Here is an 18,303-nt window from a genome sequence, read left to right as displayed (position 1 = left end):
AGGATGGTGGGAGTCTGTTATAGACCACCCAACCAGGATCAAGAGGCAGACAAAATACTCTATGAGCAGCTGGGAGAAGCCTCACAATCGCAACCGCTTGTTCTCCTGGGGGACTTCAACTTCCCAGATGCCCACTGGAAATACAACACAGCGTGGCCAGCAGCAGTGGGGCAGTGACCGTCCCCCTCTACCCGGCACTGGCGAGGCCCCACCGCGAGGGCTGTGTCCACTTTTGGGCCCCTCACCACAAAAGAGACACTGAGGTGCTGGAGCGTGTCCAGAGAAGGGCGATGGAGCTGGTGAGGGGTCTGGAGCACAAGTCTCATGAGGAGCGGCTGAGGGAGCTGGGGGTGTTCAGCCTGGAGAAGAGGAGGCTGAGGGGAGACCTTCTCACTCTCTGCATCTCCCTGAAAGGAGGGGGTAGCCAGGGGGCGGTCGGGCTCTTCTCCCAAGGAACAGGCGAGGGGACAAGAGGAAGCGGCCTCAAGTTGCGCCAGGGGAGGTTTAGGATGGATATTGGGAACAATTTCTTCACTGAAAGGGTCGTCAAGCATCGGAACAGGCTGCCCGGGGCAGTGGTGGAGTCGCCATCCCTGGAGGGATTTAGAAGCCGGGCAGATGCGGTGCTGAGGGACACGGGGTAGCGGTGACTTGGCACTGCTGGGTTAACGGTTGGACTTGACCTTAAAGGTCTCTTCCAACCAACACAAGTCTATGATTCTACGTGTGCTCACATCCTCTTCCTTCTCCTCAGAGACAGATCCTCTGTTCCCTCCCTTGGGAGATCTGCTCTCTGCCCCTTGGGGACTGCCCTTATCCCCACCATGGCCCTCTGCGCCCGTTCACATCCCCTCCATCCCCCTCCTGGCGCACTCAGAGACCCTCGAGGCTGATTCATTCTTTTTGAGGACCTCTCCCCTTCCTTCTCCGAGCACTCAGAGTTCCTTGGTTCCTCTGACGCCAACTCCGATTCCTGTTCATCCCACGTCCTCCCGAGGGGGCACAGCTCTCTTCCATCCCCACTCACATGTGTTCAGATCCCTTCTCTTCCCCACAGCTCACACTGATCCTTCCTGCTTCCATCTTGGCATACACAGATGCCCTCCTACGCCCCCGTTACGCAGGATCCCATCCCTTCCACTCCCACCCAGGCACCCTCACAGACCATCACTGGCAGGAAGCATTCGAGATCTGCTCTCTTTCCTCCTCTGGATCTTCAGGTCCCCTCCTTTCTTCTCCACGCATGTTCCTATAACGCTGCCCTCGTCCGCTCCATCTCCCTTCACGTGCACAGACCGAGTGGAATGGAGAAAAGCGGGCACATGGCAGGGAGGGGTCGGGATCAGGAAGCACGGAAGGGAACTTCTTTCAGTTTTATTTACAAAACTTCTAGTTTTTGACCGGACAATGAATTAGGGTTCAGGTGAAGACACACTTCACCCCACCCCTCTTCCACTTTACTGGGTTTATCTACAAATTGCGGCCCCCAGGTGGATCTGGGATGACACAAACACTCGTTTACAGTTGAGTAAGTTGAAAAAAAAGTTGCTGAATAATTTAGCGGAAACATACCACAGAAATCACCAGTCAACGTGGCAGTTCTTCCCCTGCAGTCCTTGTCATCCCATGGCAACAGGAGCCCAAAACCTTGCAGTCCAGCTAATATTTTTCACAAATATTTTTCCCCGTTTAGAAGTTCTCAGAGCTGATGCTCCGACTCTCCTCCTGCAGCTGCGACGCTGTGGTGTCTCCAGGCGAAGCTACATTTAAGTACCCAATCTCTGAAGGCTGAGAGGGCGACAAGCAAAAGGATGAGTCTTGGCTTTCAGCTTCTCCTTCAGGCTTCGTGTCTTGCGTGGCCTTCAGGGTGCTGAGAGAGTCTGGTTGTTCTCGGGACGGGAAGCTGAAAACAAATTTTGTCTCTTAAGTCATTCTGCAAACTCTGTCTGAGCCTCCGCCACCTGCGCAGCCCCAGCGCTCCTCCCAACGTCTCGGTGAGGCAGCGCAGGGCCATGGTCAACGCCTTTCACTTGGAATAAGGCTCCGATACTCTTCCTCCAGCCAAGCAGCGGATGGCCCTCATCTACCCCAGAACCTGCTCAGACTCTCCGTCACCTTCGACAGCACCCGAGGCTGTAACCAAACCCGCCGTGCTGCGTCTCCGCCAAGCAGAGACCAGAGCTGCAGAGTCTCTCTGCCTTCCCCTTGCCCGTTTTGGCACACGCCGTGGCGCTCCTGGCTTACACTGGTGGAGAAGTAGCTCAGGCCCCCTCCTGCCCCACGGCCTGGGAGGTGGGTCACGCAGCGGTCCTCCGAGCCTCCTAACCTCTCGTGTAAAGACACTCCTCCAGAACCACGGGGCACCGAGCTCATTTCCAAATCCCCCAGTTCTAAATCCCTGCAACGTATCTTGAAAATTTTACTTCTCCACCCCATTAGTTACACAGAGTCTTTTTAATCCCATTTTCCACATAATTTGACAAAAAAAAAAGCCACACTAAAAAAAAAAGACACTTGGAGGTGAAAGCACATGGTGGAGCAGCCAAAATGCTCAACTTCTCCCTCACCACACGCAGAGAGGCATTCCCTGCCTCCTCCTTTTACCCCACGGTACCTGGCACGGGGAGATGGCAACACCTTACTCTGTAGTTGGCGTTCGGAGAAGTTAACGCTCTTCGTGTCCTGGAAGGAGGAACAGAGACTTTCAGAGGAGGAGGCGCAGGTCAGACCCCGAATTTCAACGTACAGTCCTGGCCTTCAAAGAGCCCCCGGCTCCACCGACAGTTTCCCCCAAGAACTCCGGCCCCACGGAGGTACTAATCATAGATTTGTCCTTCGGGTCTGAATTTAAACAAAAAAACCCCAAATCCTAACTAGCCCGGGTGAAATCAAGAGAAAGAAATTAAACGTGGCGGAACATGCGACCAGCTCTTCCTGCCAGGCCCCAGACAGCGCTTTCATCCTTAACAGCCCATTTCCACCCAAACTGGGAGGCCTCCAAACTTCAAAGTGTACCGATAAACTTCCAAATCCACCTGTTTTATTTGAAGAGTCGTTGAAACACAATCTTTCTTTGATTTTCTTTGATTTTTCTCCCTTTCTCTCCCCAAAGTTCTCCACTAACTCGGTCAATCCGAAACGGAGTTTTTAGGGAAGGCGCATTCAGCTCAACGCAGCCGATATTATCCGTCAGCTCACTCTGAAGATTTTTGGCTCACTGCAGTAACATTCCCAACCCCACTCCGCTGGGTTATTTCTCCTAAATTTTAAAGCTAACTTTAAAACAAAGGTCTTTTAACAACTCTACATCGGCAAAAGAGCCAAAGTGAAACTTCTCTCCTTGTGCAAAAGGATCTCATCACGCAGCAGCTGGGGGATGGAGCTGGTTACGGAAGCGTATCGAGCTTCCAGCTCCCCGAAGTCCCTCCTCACCGACAAAGCCGTGTGTGTTCGGTGCCCCTTTCCATCCCAACCGAAGGATCCGTTCGGCTCTTCTCCGGCACCCTGGGCTGCAGCTACAAACACCAACCCGCCCTCGCAGGAGACATCGGCTCCTGCAGCCTCTCTGCTGAGACCGAGCCCTCGCCGAGTCTCACCTCCGTGTTGGGAGCCTGGACGCTCCTGGGCGCGCGCTGCGAGGCGGGCGCGTGGCCGCAGTGCTGGAGTTTGCTCTCGTGCAGCCGCACGTTCTCCTCGTCCGGCATCTTCCCTCTGAGCACGTCACACATACAAGGCACGGGTTATTTTCCTTCTGGCCACGCTACGTTTTCAAAAAGGCATTTTCAACTTCAGAGCCTTTGGGCTCCACGGCCTTCAGCTGGATGCCGAGGGCTTTGACGGGGAAAGGGGCTAATTACATCCCACCGCGATTAAAAGCCACAGCGCTAGTGACTGGGGCACAGCTCAGGCTTTCCTCTGGAATTCTTAAGAGAAACAGGCATAAAACCAGAGAAAGGCTGGGAAGCGGCGGGCTCCCAGAGGTGCGGGGATCGTTTAAGTGCCTACCTGCTCTGCAGGGTGGCCATCGTGGAGCGGTTGCTCCAAGGGGTCTCCTCTTGGTCCGTTATCTTCTGGAGGAGCCGTCGTCTTTCCTGGAGTAATTTCTCATTCTCGGCAGTGATCTGCGCGATCAGCACCTTGCCCTGCGCAGCGTCGCAGAAGGAAATAACGGCCAGGGGTTCACGCTTCGCTCTTCCCCCTCCCCGTAAACCTCAGAGCGCTTGACCAAAGGGGCGGCCGCCCAACGCGCTCACTCCTAGAAGCAACGCGCTATTTGATGCAACGTACAAAAGAGGCTTTTTGAGTCACTTCCCAGCAGTAATATTTGTGAGGCAAAAGAAGATGGAGCTCAGGCAGTTTCTGAGGGGGATTCGAGGACACGGGCTGCCCCGAGGGCAAACCTGAGCCGGGAATTTCCTTTCGGCTTTTTGTTCCTACGAGGACGGGGGCTGGTGGCCCTTAGCACTGCCAGCGGTTTCCCGGGGCAGCGTCGGCAGAGCTCTCCGTGCTCCGACGGTCTGGTCGTGCCATCCCCATCGCCTGCAAAACCAGCTCTTCCTAAACCTCACGTCCTTTTTTCCTAAACCGCCTTTCTTTTTGGAAGAAGGGACGCTCCGGCGACGCCGTACCCTGCTCCCCTGCCTTCCCTCGATGTGTTCTCTCACCTTTTCCACTTGGAGCTTTGACTCGCTGAGCTCGTTTTCAAGCTGCTTGATCCTGCTGTCCCGTTGCTTCACCTCGTGGATGAAGGTCTCCTTGGCTCTGCGGATCTTGTCCTTGTGGCGGAGCTGCGTTTCGTTGTATTTCCTGGGGAGGCAGAGAGACAAACACCGGGCTGTGAAATGCTTCCGTCTTCTGGGTCAAGAGCAAGGCAGGAGACCTCCTGTATTTATTCAGGATCTTCGAAGCCTGAACTGGGAGCCCCGGCCATCTCCAGCTCCCCAGCTCCTTTTCGGAAGCGCAGCCAAAGGCGGAATGAGCACCTGGACTTTCCTGATCAATTTGGGGCTGGGGGGGGGGGGGCGGTTATTGCAGAGGTTACAGTGTTAAGCGTCAACCGAATGGAAAGCGATTGAGGGAAAAGGACCCAAAACATTCCCAAAACCGCCCCCGGCTTTACAACTCCTGGTGCTCGGCCCTCTCGGCTCTTTATACCAGAGTTATAAAGTCACCAAAACTGGAAGGAACAGGGAAAGGGGAAGATGTGTATTTGGGTGGGGATGTGGGTGGTTAAAGGGAGGTACTTGTGTATGGGGGGGGGGAAAAGGCAGACAAAGGCGAATCCTGAACAGCAAGGGGCGGGCAAAGAGGCTGCAGAAAAAGCTACTTCAGCAGGCGCTTCCTAGAGCTGCGACACTGGGGTTAAATATTTGTCACTACTGAGGCTTATCATCGCTCTTCCCCTCAGTCTTGTCCCACGCGGGCAGCGTTCTTGCTTATTTTTATCCAGTTGGGATAGAAGGGGAAATAATATTAAAAAAAAAAAAAAAAAGAGAAATCTCCACCACGATATTTGCCCACATTTGCTTAAAAGTCACGTCAAAAAGGCTCTACCTATGCTTCAAATGAAATCAAAAGCGCTGCAGGGAGAACCAAGCAGCTCCGGGGAGCGTCTCTGCCCACGCCGGAGCCCGGGGCCGGCGGCACTCGCGGCCCTCCCTCGGCACAACTTGGTTTTCCGCGCTGCCTTCAAGCTGCGCCGAGGAGAGCAGGCCAGCAGACGGGCCACGCACAACGCAATCGCACGCCGGGGTGGGGGGGTCGGGGTAAGGCAGATCTCTCCGTGCGAAACGCCTCGGACAGGAGAGACGAGAAAGGCTACAGAACGGTCAAATCCGGCGTCGCTGCCGGGCACGTGAACGGCAGCTCCCGGGTAGGATTTTCTGTGTCCGCGCATCCCCTGCTGCTGCATTCGTTACCTGACGTACAGATCCTTCTGGTTCAGGAGACGAATTCCTTCCTCGTAAAGGGCTTTGTTTTCCTCCTTCAGCAGTGAAAGTTGCTCTGAAAGCTTCTGGTTCTCCTTCTGACACTGGAGGTGCTGGAAAACATCTCTTTTTTATTTGTGTGTGTGCGTGTGTCCCCTCAGCTGTAGGGGTCCCTCTGCCTCCTTTCCGTCTGGTATCCAGAGCTCCTCCGCCATAAATTCCGGCGGTTCCCACTACAGATAATATCCATCCGTTCCGCCTCCCCTTAAAGAAGGGGGAGCGTGGGTTTCTGTGCTGCTGGGGGAGCCGTAGGCTTCTACGGGGCAGGCAAAGGTAACGCGTCCTCCCAGACAGCGGGCTCTGCCAAAGTTTTCCTGCAAAAAGCTCCATGCTCTGCAGGAAAAGGGGAAGGGGGAGGAGAAGAAGCCACCAAGTCCTCCCCCGGTGCCCTCAGAGCTGCATCCCCAGGAAACCTACGCAAGGTGGGATGGTGCTTTTTCTCCAGCTCCTCTACAAATGGTGGGATCTGCAAGGGCTCAGCACCTGGCTGGATGTGACCCCCCTTTCAGCAGTTCCCAGGCACACATCTCACACCGGGATGGCCCCAGTTTCCCCTAGAGCTCAGTGGTCGGCTCTGGAGTCAGTCACCAGCCCAGTAGCACCTTGGGTGAGGAGGACCCAGTTTTGGGGCCGGTTTTGTTTAATATCTTTATCAGTGATGTGGATGAGGGGATTGAGTGCACCCTCAGTAAGTTTGCAGATGACACCAAGCTGGGTGGGAGAGTTGTAGGGTTGAGGGTAGGAAGGCTCTCCAGAGGGCCCTGGACAGGCTGGATCGATGGGCCAAGGCCAACTGTAGGACGTTCAATAAGGCCAAGTGCCGGGTCCTGCATTTCGGTCACAACAACCCCAAGCAACGCTACAGGCTTGGGGCAGAGTGGCTGGAAAGCTGCCCGGCAGAGAAGGACCTGGGGGTGCTGGTGGAGCCAGCTGAACATGAGCCAGCAGTGTGCCCAGGTGGCCGAGAAGGCCAACAGCATCCTGGCTTGTGCCAGGAATAGCGTGGCCAGCAGGAGCAGGGAAGTGACGGTGCCTCTGTACTCGGCACTGGTGAGGCCTCACCTCGAGTGCTGCGTTCAGTTCTGGGCCCCTCTGTACAAGAGGGACGTTGAGGTGCTGGAGCGTGTCCAGAGGAGAGCTACCAGGCTGGTGAGGGGTCTGGAGACCAGGGCATATGAGGAGAGGCTGAGGGAGCTGGGCATGGTTAGCTTGGAGAAGAGGAGGCTGAGGGGAGACCTCATTGCCCTCTACAGCTCCCTGGAAGGAGGGTGGAGAGAGGTGGGTGTTGGCCTCTTCTCCCAGGGGAATAATGACAGGACCAGAGGAAATGGTCTGAAGCTGCGGCAGGGGAGGTTTAGGTTAGATATCAGGAAGAATGACTTTACTGCAAGAGTGGTCAGGCACTGGAACAGCCTGCCCAGGGAGGGGGTTGAGTCACCATCCCTAGAGGTGTTTAAGAAACGTCTAGATTTGGCACTTCAGGGCATGCTCTAGTGGCAGAGATTGTAGGTTGTTTGGTTGGACTCAATGATCTCAAAGGTCCTTTCCAACCATGAAGATTCTATAACTCTATGACCCATCCGCGCTGCAGCTCACCTCGCTCGAGTCAGTTTTCCTCTCGTCTTCGAGGACGTGCAGGGTCTTGGCCTGCAGCTCCACGTGCATCTTGGCCAGCGACGCCTCCGTCTCCCGCGAATGCCGGAGCTGCTGCCGCAGCTCCTCCACCTGCTGCTCCAGGAGCTTCCTAAAAGCACGTCGGTGTGACAGTGAGATGCTGACGTGGAGGCCAGCCCGGGATGTGCCACGGTGACTTCAAGGCTGGCTTGTGATCCAAAACCAACATCACACTGCTCTGCACCTGCCCCGGGCAACACTAAGGGTGGGAAGAAATCAGTACATCCCGGTTGTCCCCGTGTCCCAGGGGAAAGGGAGCTTTGTATCTGGGACCACCAATGCCAGCTGCGCAAGAAAGGGGACTGCTGGCATCTACGGGGTAAATCAAATCACTGGGCTTGGCAGGAGGGGCCGTGCTCCTTCTGAGGCAGCTGAAGTCTCCAAAAAATCTTTTAAATCTCAAAGAGGGGATCCTGTGGAGCTCCGCCAGGGACACTGGCAGGTGAAAAGGAGAGGTAGGAGGTGAAACCAGTGGAGCAGTGAGTCCTGGAGCGCAGCCAGGGCCAGGCACGGAGCTGCAGGGGTTACAGCAGGCTGGCACAGGAGCATTTCACAGAATCAGACTGGCCGGGGCTGGAAGGGACCTCTGGAGATCACCCTGTCCCACCCCCTGCCAGAGCAGGGTCACTCAGAGCAGGTGGCACAGGAACGCCTCCAGGCGGGGTTGGGATGTCTCCAGAGACGGAGACTCCCCCACCTCTCTGGGCAGCCTGTGCCAGGGCTCTGCCACCCTCACAGCAAAGAAGTTCCTCCTCGTGTTGAGATGGAACTTCCCATGGTCACGTTTGTGCCCGTTACCCCTTGTCCTGTCGCCGGGCACCACTGAGAAGAGCCTGGCCCCATCCTCCTGACACCCCCCCTTTCAGTATTTATCAGCGTTGATAAGGTCCCCCCTCAGCTGTCTTTTTTCCAGACTGAAGAGACCCAAATCCCTCAGCCTTTCTTCATCAGAGAGGGGTTCCAGTCCCCTCAGCACCTTGGTAGCCCTTTGCTGTCCCCTCTCCAGCAGTTCCCCGTCCTTCTGGAACCGGGGAGCCCAGAACTGGACCCAGTGCTCCAGCTGTGGCCTCCCCAGGGCAGAGCAGAGGGGGAGGATGACCTCCCTCCACCTGCTGCCCACGCTCTTCTTGATGTCCCCCAGGATGCCATTGGCCTTCTTGGCCACAAGGGCCCATTGCTGGCTCATGGTCATCCTGTTGTCCCCCAGGACTCCCGGGTCTCTTCCCACAGAGCTGCTCTCCAGCAGGTCACCCCCAACCTGTCCTGGTGCGGGGGGTTATTCCTCCCCAGGTGCCGCACCCTGCACTTGGCCTTGTTGAATTCCATAAGGTTCCTCACCGCCCAACTCTCCAGCCTGTCCAGGTCTCTCTGGATGGCGGCACGGCCTCCTGCTGTGTCAGCCACCCCCCCCAGCTTTGTGCCACCAGCAAACTTGCCAAGGGTGCGCTCTGTCCCCTCATCCCGGCCGTTGATGGATATATTGAAGAGGACTGGACCCAGCACTGACCCCTGGGGAACACCACTCGTCACTGGCCTCCAACCAGCCTCCGTGCCCCTGATCACCACCCTCTGAGCTGTCTTTCAACCAGTTTTCAATCCACCCCACTGTCTGTTCATCCAACCCCCACTTCCTAAGCTTCCCCATGAGGATGATTTGCTGGCACACGCGTCCCCCCCCGCACGCAGCACAGGCCTCACCCGGCTCCAGGTACCTTTTCAGCTGCTCCTCGTGAAGTTCTTGCTGGACACGAGCTTCATTTTCTCGTGCCTCCTTCAATTCCTCCTCCAGGAGTTTCTTGTCCGAAACACGGGCCTCCGCCAGCAGGAGTTGGTGTTGGGAATCTTTTAGCTTTTGCTGGAGTTTTGAAATCTCGGATTAAAATTGGACACAGATTAAACTTTATGAATTTATAGGCCGGCATCTGAATCCAAGGGATTCAGATCCCTTCAATCCTTCGGTATCTGAGTCATGGGAATGAAAGATTTGCTTCCTTCTACTCAAAAGTACTTCTGCGTGTCTTTGTGGCAAAGTCCATTAAAAGTAAAACCTTTCCAACGACTACCAGATTCTGGATCAGACACTACGTCACGAACTAGCAACAATCCTTTTCTGCACCTAATTTCATCCTGCAGACTTCAGAAGCGAATCCAACGGTCAGCGCAGGGACACGGCAGAAGCGATGCCGTGGAAAACACCCCCTTTTGCCACTCACCAGACTGCAAACACCAGCAAACCTCCTCGGCGAGAAGATGATCCGGGCTCCCTGCGCCTGCCGGCCCTACTACCAGTGTTCCTGGAGATACTGGGCGTTAGAGACAGGAGCTGAGCCGTCGGATTTGGCTTCTATCGTCTTGACTACGCTCCCACTAATAACAGACATTTCTCCTAAAATATTTAGCCGAGTGGCCTCAGAACGGCCTAGCAAAACGGACTTCAGGGAAGCGATTCGTGAGCCGCTTTTTTTCTGAACTCTAGGTGCATGCAACCGCTAAGGACATACCTCCTGCTAACTTAGCTCGCGCTGACGAGTTACCTTCTTTTGGGCTTCGCATACTTTGGATTTCTCCTGCGCAAGCTTCTCTTGCAGACTGCTCTGCAGTTTATCAGCCTGGGAGCACTTCGAGAGCTCTTGTTCCAGTTCCTTGACCTTCTGCTGGCTTTTCTCCCACTGGGCTGAGAGGGAGGAGCATGTTTCGGTCGTGTCCGTGAGTTTTGCCCTGGCTTGCTTCAGCTCGGCTTTGACCTGAGTTTCAGAAGAAGAAGAAAACAAGTTTGCACTTCGACATATATCATCTGAAAGGTCTCGATGAGGAAAGGGGCAGCAGGATTAGCAGAGAGCGAACAGAATAAGAGAGAAATACACGGAGCGAGTACAGCACACACAAAGCTTTGTTTGGAGGCAGCGTAATTTCCATGAAGCCGAGGCAGAGTTTGAGAGCCCCAGGGACTGTGCAGCCAGATGTAAACAAGGTCCAGTCTGTTGAAGCGTCCAGTTGGAGGCCAGTGACGAGTGGTGTTCCCCAGGGGTCAGTGCTGGGTCCAGTCCTCGTCAATATATTCATCAACGACCAGGATGAGGGGACAGAGTGCACCCTCGGCAAGTTTGCTGGTGGCACAAAGCCGGGGGGGGTGGCTGACACAGCAGGAGGCCGTGCCGCCATCCAGAGAGACCTGGACAGGCTGGAGAGTTGGGCGGTGAGGAACCTCATGAAGTTCAACCAGGGCAAGTGCAGGGTGCGGCACCTGGGGAGGAATAACCCCCCGCACCAGGACAGGTTGGGGGTGACCTGCTGGAGAGCAGCTCTGTGGAAAGAGACCTGGGAGTCCTGGGGGACAACGGGATGCCCATGAGCCAGCAATGGGCCCTTGTGGCCAAGAAGGCCAATGGCATCCTGGGGGGCATCAAGAAGAGCGTGGCCAGCAGGTGGAGGGAGGTCATCCTCCCCCTCTGCTCCGCCCTGGGGAGGCCACAGCTGGAGCGCTGGGTCCAGTTCTGGGCTCCCCGGTTCCAGAAGGACGGGGAACTACCAGCCTCCAGCAGAGGCTACAAAGATGCTGAGGAGCCTGGAGCACCTCTCTGACGAGGAAAGGCTGAGAGCCCTGGGGCCGTTCAGCTGGAGAAGAGCAGACTGAGAGGGGATCTCATCAATGCTCAGCAATATCTAAAGGGCAGATGGAAAGAAGATGGGGCCAGACTCTTCCCAGTGGTGCCCAGAGACAGGACGAGGTGCAACAGGCACAAACTGGATGCGTTCCTGTCCAACCTGCTTTGGCAGGGGGTTGGACGAGATTATCTCTGAAGGTCTCTTCCAACCCCGACCATTCTGTGACTCTAAAATCAGCACCTCAGACCTCCCATGGCTTGCAGAATGACGTGATGCTGCCTTCAAACAGTTCTCTCTGCTCTGTTCCTACCTTGGTGCATTCCTGCTGGAGCAAGAGGTTTTGCTTTTGTAAGTCGACGTTCTTCTCCCTTTCGTATCTCAGCTCCCTCTCGGCCGAGCTGCACAAGTTCTGAACGCGACGCAAGTCCTGCCGCAGTTGCTGCATTTTTTCCTCCTGCTGCTGGAATCTCTCATCGGACGGACTCTGCAGGAACAGCAAAACAGCACAGGTTACACGGAAATTAACTTCAAGGAAAGCCAAAGACCGGCAATTAAGAAAGGTACGGGTATGCCCGTAGGATTTAAGGGCATTTAAGTAGGAAGACAGGTAAAGCCAGGCAAGCATTTCTTCTATGTCTTCCTCCCTACCCTGTCCATCCCTTCAGAGAATCGGATACAACTCTTGAGGTCGAGGGGGAAGACACAATAACGTGGATGAGGGAAACAAATCCCTGTGAAATCTAACCTGGCGAACAAAAGCAAAACCACCCAGGTTGCTCTTAACTCCTGTGCCAGAGTCTCCCTACGGCAGCTAAGCGAGGAGCGGCCCATCCAGCCACAGCTCCCAGCGGCAGCGGGAACAAGGGCGAGTCCTGGCAGCGGTACAGGAGCAGACACGCCGGCACAACGCGACAGCAGCCTGGACACCATGAAGTGGTCACCGACGGTCTGTGATGGCGTTCAAGAAGATAATTGAGCTCTTTGGTTCACCCATCTTTTTGCAAATGTCTTGTACACGGACTAAAAGCTCTTCCCGGGTTTGGCGTACCAAACCCCTCCTTCCCAGCATCGCTTTCAGCCGTCTGTCGATCCGCGTTCCTGCTTTGCATCTTCACCCTCCGTTCCTGGGATCAGATGAAATCCACTGCAGGTCAAGCTTCCCTTCGCAGCTAAATCCTCAGATAAAGTCCCAAGCTGGGAAGTCGGGATCCAGCACTGTGGGATCTGGCAATGGTATTTGTCCTCCAGATCAGTTTGGTTTTGGGTTTTTCCCCCCCCCCCCCCACTTGCTTCTATCGGGATCCTTTCCAGCATCCCCTCTATACCTTGTACCTTGCTTTGGCCCGCTCTAACTGTACAGATTTGCTGATTTTTGGTATCAGCGTGACTCTGATCCTCTCCACTCCAGCCTACAGGCCACCCCCTCCTCTCTTCCAAACTCCTGCATATAGTCCTTGCTCCTCCTCAGACTCCCCATCCTGGGGACCTTCATCATTTCGTCCCCCTTTTGGCAGGGCTAGCTGCTCTTCCTTTTCTTTTTTAGATCACACGGGAAGAAAGGTGATTCTCCCCCTCTACTCCGCTCTGGTGAGACCCCAACCTGGAGCACTGCGTCCAGCTCTGGAGTCTTCAGCACAAGAAGGACACGGAGCTGTTGGAGTGGGGCCAGAGGAGGCCACGGAGATGATCAGAGGGCTGGAGCCCCTCTGCTGTGGGGACGGGCTGAGAGAGTTGGGGGGGTTCAGCCTGGGGAAGAGAAGGCTCCGGGGAGACCTTCCAGCCCCTTCCAGTCCCTAAAGGGGCTCCAGGAAAGCTGGGGAGGGACTCTGGAGCAGGGAGGGGAGCCATGGGACGAGGGGGAATGGTTTTAAACTGCAAGAGGGGAGATTTAGATGAGATCTCAGGAAGAAATTCTTTGCTGTGAGGGTGGTGAGCCCCTGGCCCGGGTTGCCCAGAGAAGCTGTGGCTGCCCCATCCCTGGAGGGGTTCAAGGCCAGGTTGGACGGGGCTTGGAGCAACCTGGGCTGGTGGGAGGTGTCCCTGCCCAGGGCAGGGGGTGGCACTGGATGAGCTTTAAGATCCCTTCTAACCCAAACCGTTCTGTGATTCTATAAATTGCATTTAAACCACAGCTAAACACAGTGCTAAACACGGGTCTTGCCTGCCAGCTGGCAGAGCAATTGCAGAGCAGGAACTGAGACAGGGGCACGGGGCGGCAGCAAAACCCAGCCGCTGGTGAGCGACCGCCGCGGGGCAGCAGTGGTGGGACGAGGTCAAGCGCGGGAGTGGAAGAGGAGAAAATCGCAAGGAGGAGCAGGAAAGCGGAACAGCTTCTGCCTACAGCAAGCCTGCTGTGGGAATGGCAAGCCAGCTGTCGCTCGCCGTCCAAAAAGGAGTTGAGGAAGAGCTCCAAAAAGGTTTAAAACATCCTGGAAGGACCGTCTCACTCGTTTCTTTCATGCGCTCTAAAAGGATTATTCAGTTTATCCAAGTTCCCACTACGTGCAAAAACCCAACAGAAGGAAATGGTGACATTCATAATTTCCAAACATTTTCCCCAAGGAAATCAGCCAGCCTCCTCTCCCCCCTGCACGCTAACGCTACAGGACTGGCTTCGGGTCCGCTTTAATTAAGTTTTGCCACTAAATCAGTGGGAAAAAAAAGTACAAAGCTGCCCATACCTGTTTAACGCTCCCATCTAAACTGCCTGCAGAGCTCTGCGCCTCGAGAAACCTGCTCTCGCTCTGCGCCATGCCTTGATTCATCCTCAAAGTGTCGTCAAGCGCGCGCTCACCCCGCTCCCGGGCAGTCAGGATATCTTGTTTTAGCTGGGCAATTTCTTCCAGTAACAACCGTTTCTCTTCATCGCTCTCTTTTAGCTGCTTTTCCAGCTCCTCCCTCTTCTTGTTGCTTTCTAGTAATTCAGAACTTGAAGGAGAAACAGGAAAGGAGAGAGATAACTACACACATCCAGGGGAAACCACGCTCTGAAGGGGAAAAACTTGGGATACGAGAGTCCAGAGAAACACTCGAGGCAACGCTCAAGTATCTCAGGAGGCTCCAAAGGGGATTTAATCCTGGGTCTAGACGTTCTGGGCAAGGGTCAGTCTCTCCTGGACGCTGACCCACAGAAAAATGCGTGTCCAAAGGGCCAGCTCTCAGCCGTTCGTGAGTAGTTAACTGCTGGCCGGCGAAACGCTCGCGCGGGGGCCACGCGAGCTGGTCCGCGCTCACAAGCGGCGCTCGCGCCGTGCTTTGCTGCACGGAAGCTCAGCTCTCCCGGTCAAGCTGTCTGAGTTATCTTATCCTTACAAGCTAACCTACCTGTCTCATCCTGGTTTTTCTTCGTCTCAGTACCTAGTTATCCAGGTAACTGAGCTGACTGGAACTACACTGGATTTAATCCAAGCTTTTACTATTAGTGAGAGGCTGGGCACGGATGCTCCAGCTCCAAGTTTGTCTTGCTCTAAGGAAAAAGGGGAGTCAGGGGAGCTGTAAGAGCTTTACTTCCAAGCCCGATGCCCGCTGACACCTGCCTTCCAAGGACAACTGGAATCCACGGCAGGACGCGTGGCATCAGCTGCCGGCAGCCGTTCGCCCCCGGGAGCCCCAGCCCACGGTGGGAGCTCTTTGGGACCATGGATTCCAAGGGAAGCAGCCCCCTCCCTAAGGGCAGCTCTCACCTATGCCGGTCAGAATCTGGAATAGCTACAGAAAATCAAAAAGGTTTACTCCTGACTGACCGTGACGTCACTAAGGGAAACGCGTATTCACCAAAATCTCTACAGAGCGCCCGTTACACAGCGAGGAAGACACAAAGCTGCTGCGCCCGTTTTTTTTGCCACAAGCAGCACTACGGAGGTTTTTAAAAAGACTAAAAAAAAAAAAAAAAAAAAATCAGTCCGCAAAGATAAGGAGCAGAAAATACCACGGGTCTTGTTAAGGTTTACCAGAGCAGTTCTTGTTCATCTCTCAAGTTTTTGATCTGTTCTTCCAAAAGTACTACTTTAGCCATCTGTTCTTCGTACGTCTTTTCATCTGTACATAGATCTTCATGTTCCTGCTCAAGTTTGTAAATCTGTTCTCTTTCCTGTAGATGTTCAGAGACCTGTAAGGTCAGAAAACACCACGACTCTCATTTTCTTTGGTCTCATGGAAACCTTTTGAGCGGTGTAAGACAATCTGGGGATTCCATCAAGACATGGCTTGTGATTCTGTAGCTAAATTATTGTAGTTCTTCACCCTTGAAGATACACCCGCGAGTCCTTTTTTCTGCACGGGAAGTAGCTGCGTGTAAACTACCATCCAACCACGTTTCTTTATTTGATTCCATCCCCCTGTTGCCCATCTGTAGTTCTCAGGGCTTTATATCATGTGCCATATTTCTTTACAAAACTAGAATTTCTTGGAAAAACAGGACGAGTACAAGGTATGTATTCAGCTGTCTCCCACAGAGAGCATCCTCCATCCCAGTCAACCCAGACCAGCTTTCTACGGATGGCTGCTCTCCACTTGCAACGTCACCTAATGCCTTACACACCAGCAATGGTCAGACCCAAAGCCTGAGGCGCGAAGAGACGATGCCAAGGAAATAAAAGGGGCGAGAAGCGAAGGCAGGAGGAGTGCACGTGGGGACTCCCAGACGGGAGAAGTGGTGAAACCAAATCCTGCAAAGAAAACTGCTGTTAAATCCACTAAATGCCAGCAATGACTTTGATTCCTAAAGCTTCTTCATCCATAGCCCTTCCTGAGCGTACGCTAGCACTAATATTTCAATTCCAGGTCGTCTTATCTACACCGAGACAAATTTATTTATATTTGAGCAATACACACTAGCAGCTTCTGTCCGGCATCAGACGCCAGAACAACGGATATTTCTTTACATTTCTCACCTCTGTATCTAACAAAGCATTATCTTTTTGTAGCTTCTCATGGGATACATTAATCACCGTTAACATCAGCCAGCTTGCTGATGTTCTTTGGAGACTCGGGAAGTTATTACAAGGGCTTGTAAACTCTGGTTTGGAGTCAGGCAACCCCTGGGGAGGAAACAGCCGGGGTTAGTGGATGCGACACACCTCTAACTACAAGCTCAGGAAAAGCTTTCTCCTCTCAAATGTCCAAAAAACCTCTTAAAAGCAAGAAGAGGGTTCCAGACAAATGCAAAGAGCTCTTTGCGTAGTTCATATTGCATCAGTTCGTAGCCCATCTCGCCCATTCTGTGTGTCGGACGTCCCGACAAACGCAACCGTGAACAACCTCAAATCCTGACCACCCACGAGAACCCGATGATTTCCAGCCAAGCTCATTTCCAGCGCTCTCTCAGTAAATGGTCTGTCCCAATACAGCTGCTCTGTCAAAAGGGAACGAAGCCATTTGTGAAGTCAGGAATCCCCCCCAGACACGTGCAAAGACACTTACAGTTTAACGCAGGCCACTGGATTTCATCTCGCGATCCCTTTGATGGATCCTTTTTGCCCTTTAGGGAAGCCACCAGTTGGCTGAATTACAACCAAACTTCCAGGGACGTATGATTTTGATTAAAAAGTCCCTGGACCACGAAGGGATTGAACTATTGGGACGCAGAGGTTAAAAAGCGGCCCTTCCCATTTTCCCCATCATCCCCCAAAATCACACAATTCCTTTTCACGTGCGTATTCACAGCCTGACCTTGCCCCTTCCTAAACCGCTCTTCAGCAAGGCTTGGTCTGCATCCCGAGCTTTTACAGCGTGAATTTGTTGCCTAACAGCACTACAAAGGTCCTGTCCTCTAGATGCCACTGTTCCCCCAGTAAGACTCGCGTACGTGCAGCTGCGCCACCAGTTCAGGACTTTCATTGTTTTTTTTTTTTTTTTTTTTTTTACTTACTCTCAAGGCAGCGATATGGTTTAACACCTCTCGGAGTGCTAAAAAATGGGGTTGGTAATAGATGTAACCCCCCGCTTTGCCAGTCTCCCTCAGCTCCCCCCTGTCTGCCTGGATCCAGGCCACAGAGCTGCAGCTCTCCTAAATTTTTTTTACCCTCATTTGCAGCCCCTATCCTGCCTACGCACCAGCCCTTCTGCAATTTTGCTGGCATCACGCGCTCTCTCTCCTCTATGGCCAACTGGAAGAGAGAGCACCAGCAACTCTCACCGCAGAGAGAAACCTGCCAGAAGCCAACCCTAGCAGCTCAATGGCTTCACGCCGAGTGCACTGAGGTCTGCGCACGTAACAAAAAGCAGCGCCGGGATCCCAGCACGCGGCTCGTGTAGATTTCTCTGACTCTTAGGTGTTCTGAGTTCTTATCATAGAACGAGTTGGGTCGGAAGGGACCTCTAAAGGCCATCTAGTCCAACCCCCCTGCAGTCAGCAGGGACATCTTCAACTAGATCAGGTTGCTCAGAGCCTCATCCAGCCTGGCCTTGAATGTCTCCAGGGATGGGGCCTCCCCCACCTCTCTGGGCAACCTGGGCCAGTGTCTCACCACCCTCAGTGTAAAGAACTTCTTCCTAATGTCTCATCTAAACCCGCCCTGCTTTAGTTTAAACCATTGCCCCTCGTCCTGTGGCTCCATGCCCTTGCAAACAGCCCCTCCCCAGCTTCCCTGGAGCCCCTTCAGGGACTGGAAGGGGCTCCAAGGTCTCCCCGGAGCCTTCTCTTCTCCAGGCTGAACCCTCCCAACTCCCTCAGCCTGTCCTCATAGGAGAGGTGCTGGCATATTCTGGTTAAGAAAGAAAATCACTGATATTAAAGGGGACTCATGGTAAACAGATTCAGAATTAGCCAGTTGATCGACCTCAGAAAAGCAGCGGCTGCTGAGGGGTAACCATGGTGTCAGTCCGCAGGAGGTCTTGGCTCAAATCTGCGGGTACCCCGCCACGTCGTGACACGGAGAGGCGAAGGCTCCCGATCACGAGCCTTATGATCCCAAATAACTCTGCAACACCCAAGCCTGAAAGCTTCCACTCTGCCCTCTAGAGAAAAGGGCTTTGGCTACAAACTTTGAATTGCCCTTTTGTTAGTAGAGGCACGGAAAGCAAAAATAAATTAAGA

At 54.0% G+C, this 18,303-nt stretch overlaps 1 protein-coding gene across 17 annotated transcripts in view; it reads right to left on the bottom strand.

Annotated features, from left to right (window-relative positions):
• Positions 1 to 1,363: 1,363 nt before the first annotated feature.
• Positions 1,364 to 18,303, bottom strand: part of CCDC30 (coiled-coil domain containing 30) — a 47,060-nt gene continuing 30,120 nt past the window's right edge. For 14 of the 17 annotated variants that reach the window (XM_054222782.1, XM_054222784.1, XM_054222790.1 and 11 more), the window contains 12 exons: positions 15,218 to 15,375; positions 13,949 to 14,195; positions 11,578 to 11,751; positions 10,196 to 10,405; positions 9,374 to 9,531; positions 7,584 to 7,731; positions 5,919 to 6,040; positions 4,665 to 4,806; positions 4,006 to 4,142; positions 3,597 to 3,711; positions 2,615 to 2,682; positions 1,364 to 1,903 (listed from right to left, as the gene is read on the bottom strand). In XM_054222782.1, coding sequence (XP_054078757.1) covers positions 1,690 to 1,903; positions 2,615 to 2,682; positions 3,597 to 3,711; positions 4,006 to 4,142; positions 4,665 to 4,806; positions 5,919 to 6,040; positions 7,584 to 7,731; positions 9,374 to 9,531; positions 10,196 to 10,405; positions 11,578 to 11,751; positions 13,949 to 14,195; positions 15,218 to 15,375 — 1,893 coding nt within the window. In that variant the 3' untranslated portion in view covers positions 1,364 to 1,689. Of the gene's footprint in view, positions 1,904 to 2,614; positions 2,683 to 3,596; positions 3,712 to 4,005; positions 4,540 to 4,664; positions 4,807 to 5,918; positions 6,041 to 7,583; positions 7,732 to 9,373; positions 9,532 to 10,162; positions 10,406 to 11,577; positions 11,752 to 13,948; positions 14,196 to 15,217; positions 15,376 to 18,303 lie in introns of those variants that run through there. The other 3 variants (XM_054222786.1, XM_054222788.1, XM_054222801.1) reach the window with 3 other exon arrangements.

This window comes from Rissa tridactyla, chromosome 16, assembly GCF_028500815.1.
Source record: "Rissa tridactyla isolate bRisTri1 chromosome 16, bRisTri1.patW.cur.20221130, whole genome shotgun sequence".
Lineage (NCBI taxonomy): Eukaryota > Metazoa > Chordata > Aves > Charadriiformes > Laridae > Rissa > Rissa tridactyla.
Note: the sequence above shows the minus strand (reverse complement) of the source record. Positions and strands in the feature narration are given on the sequence as shown.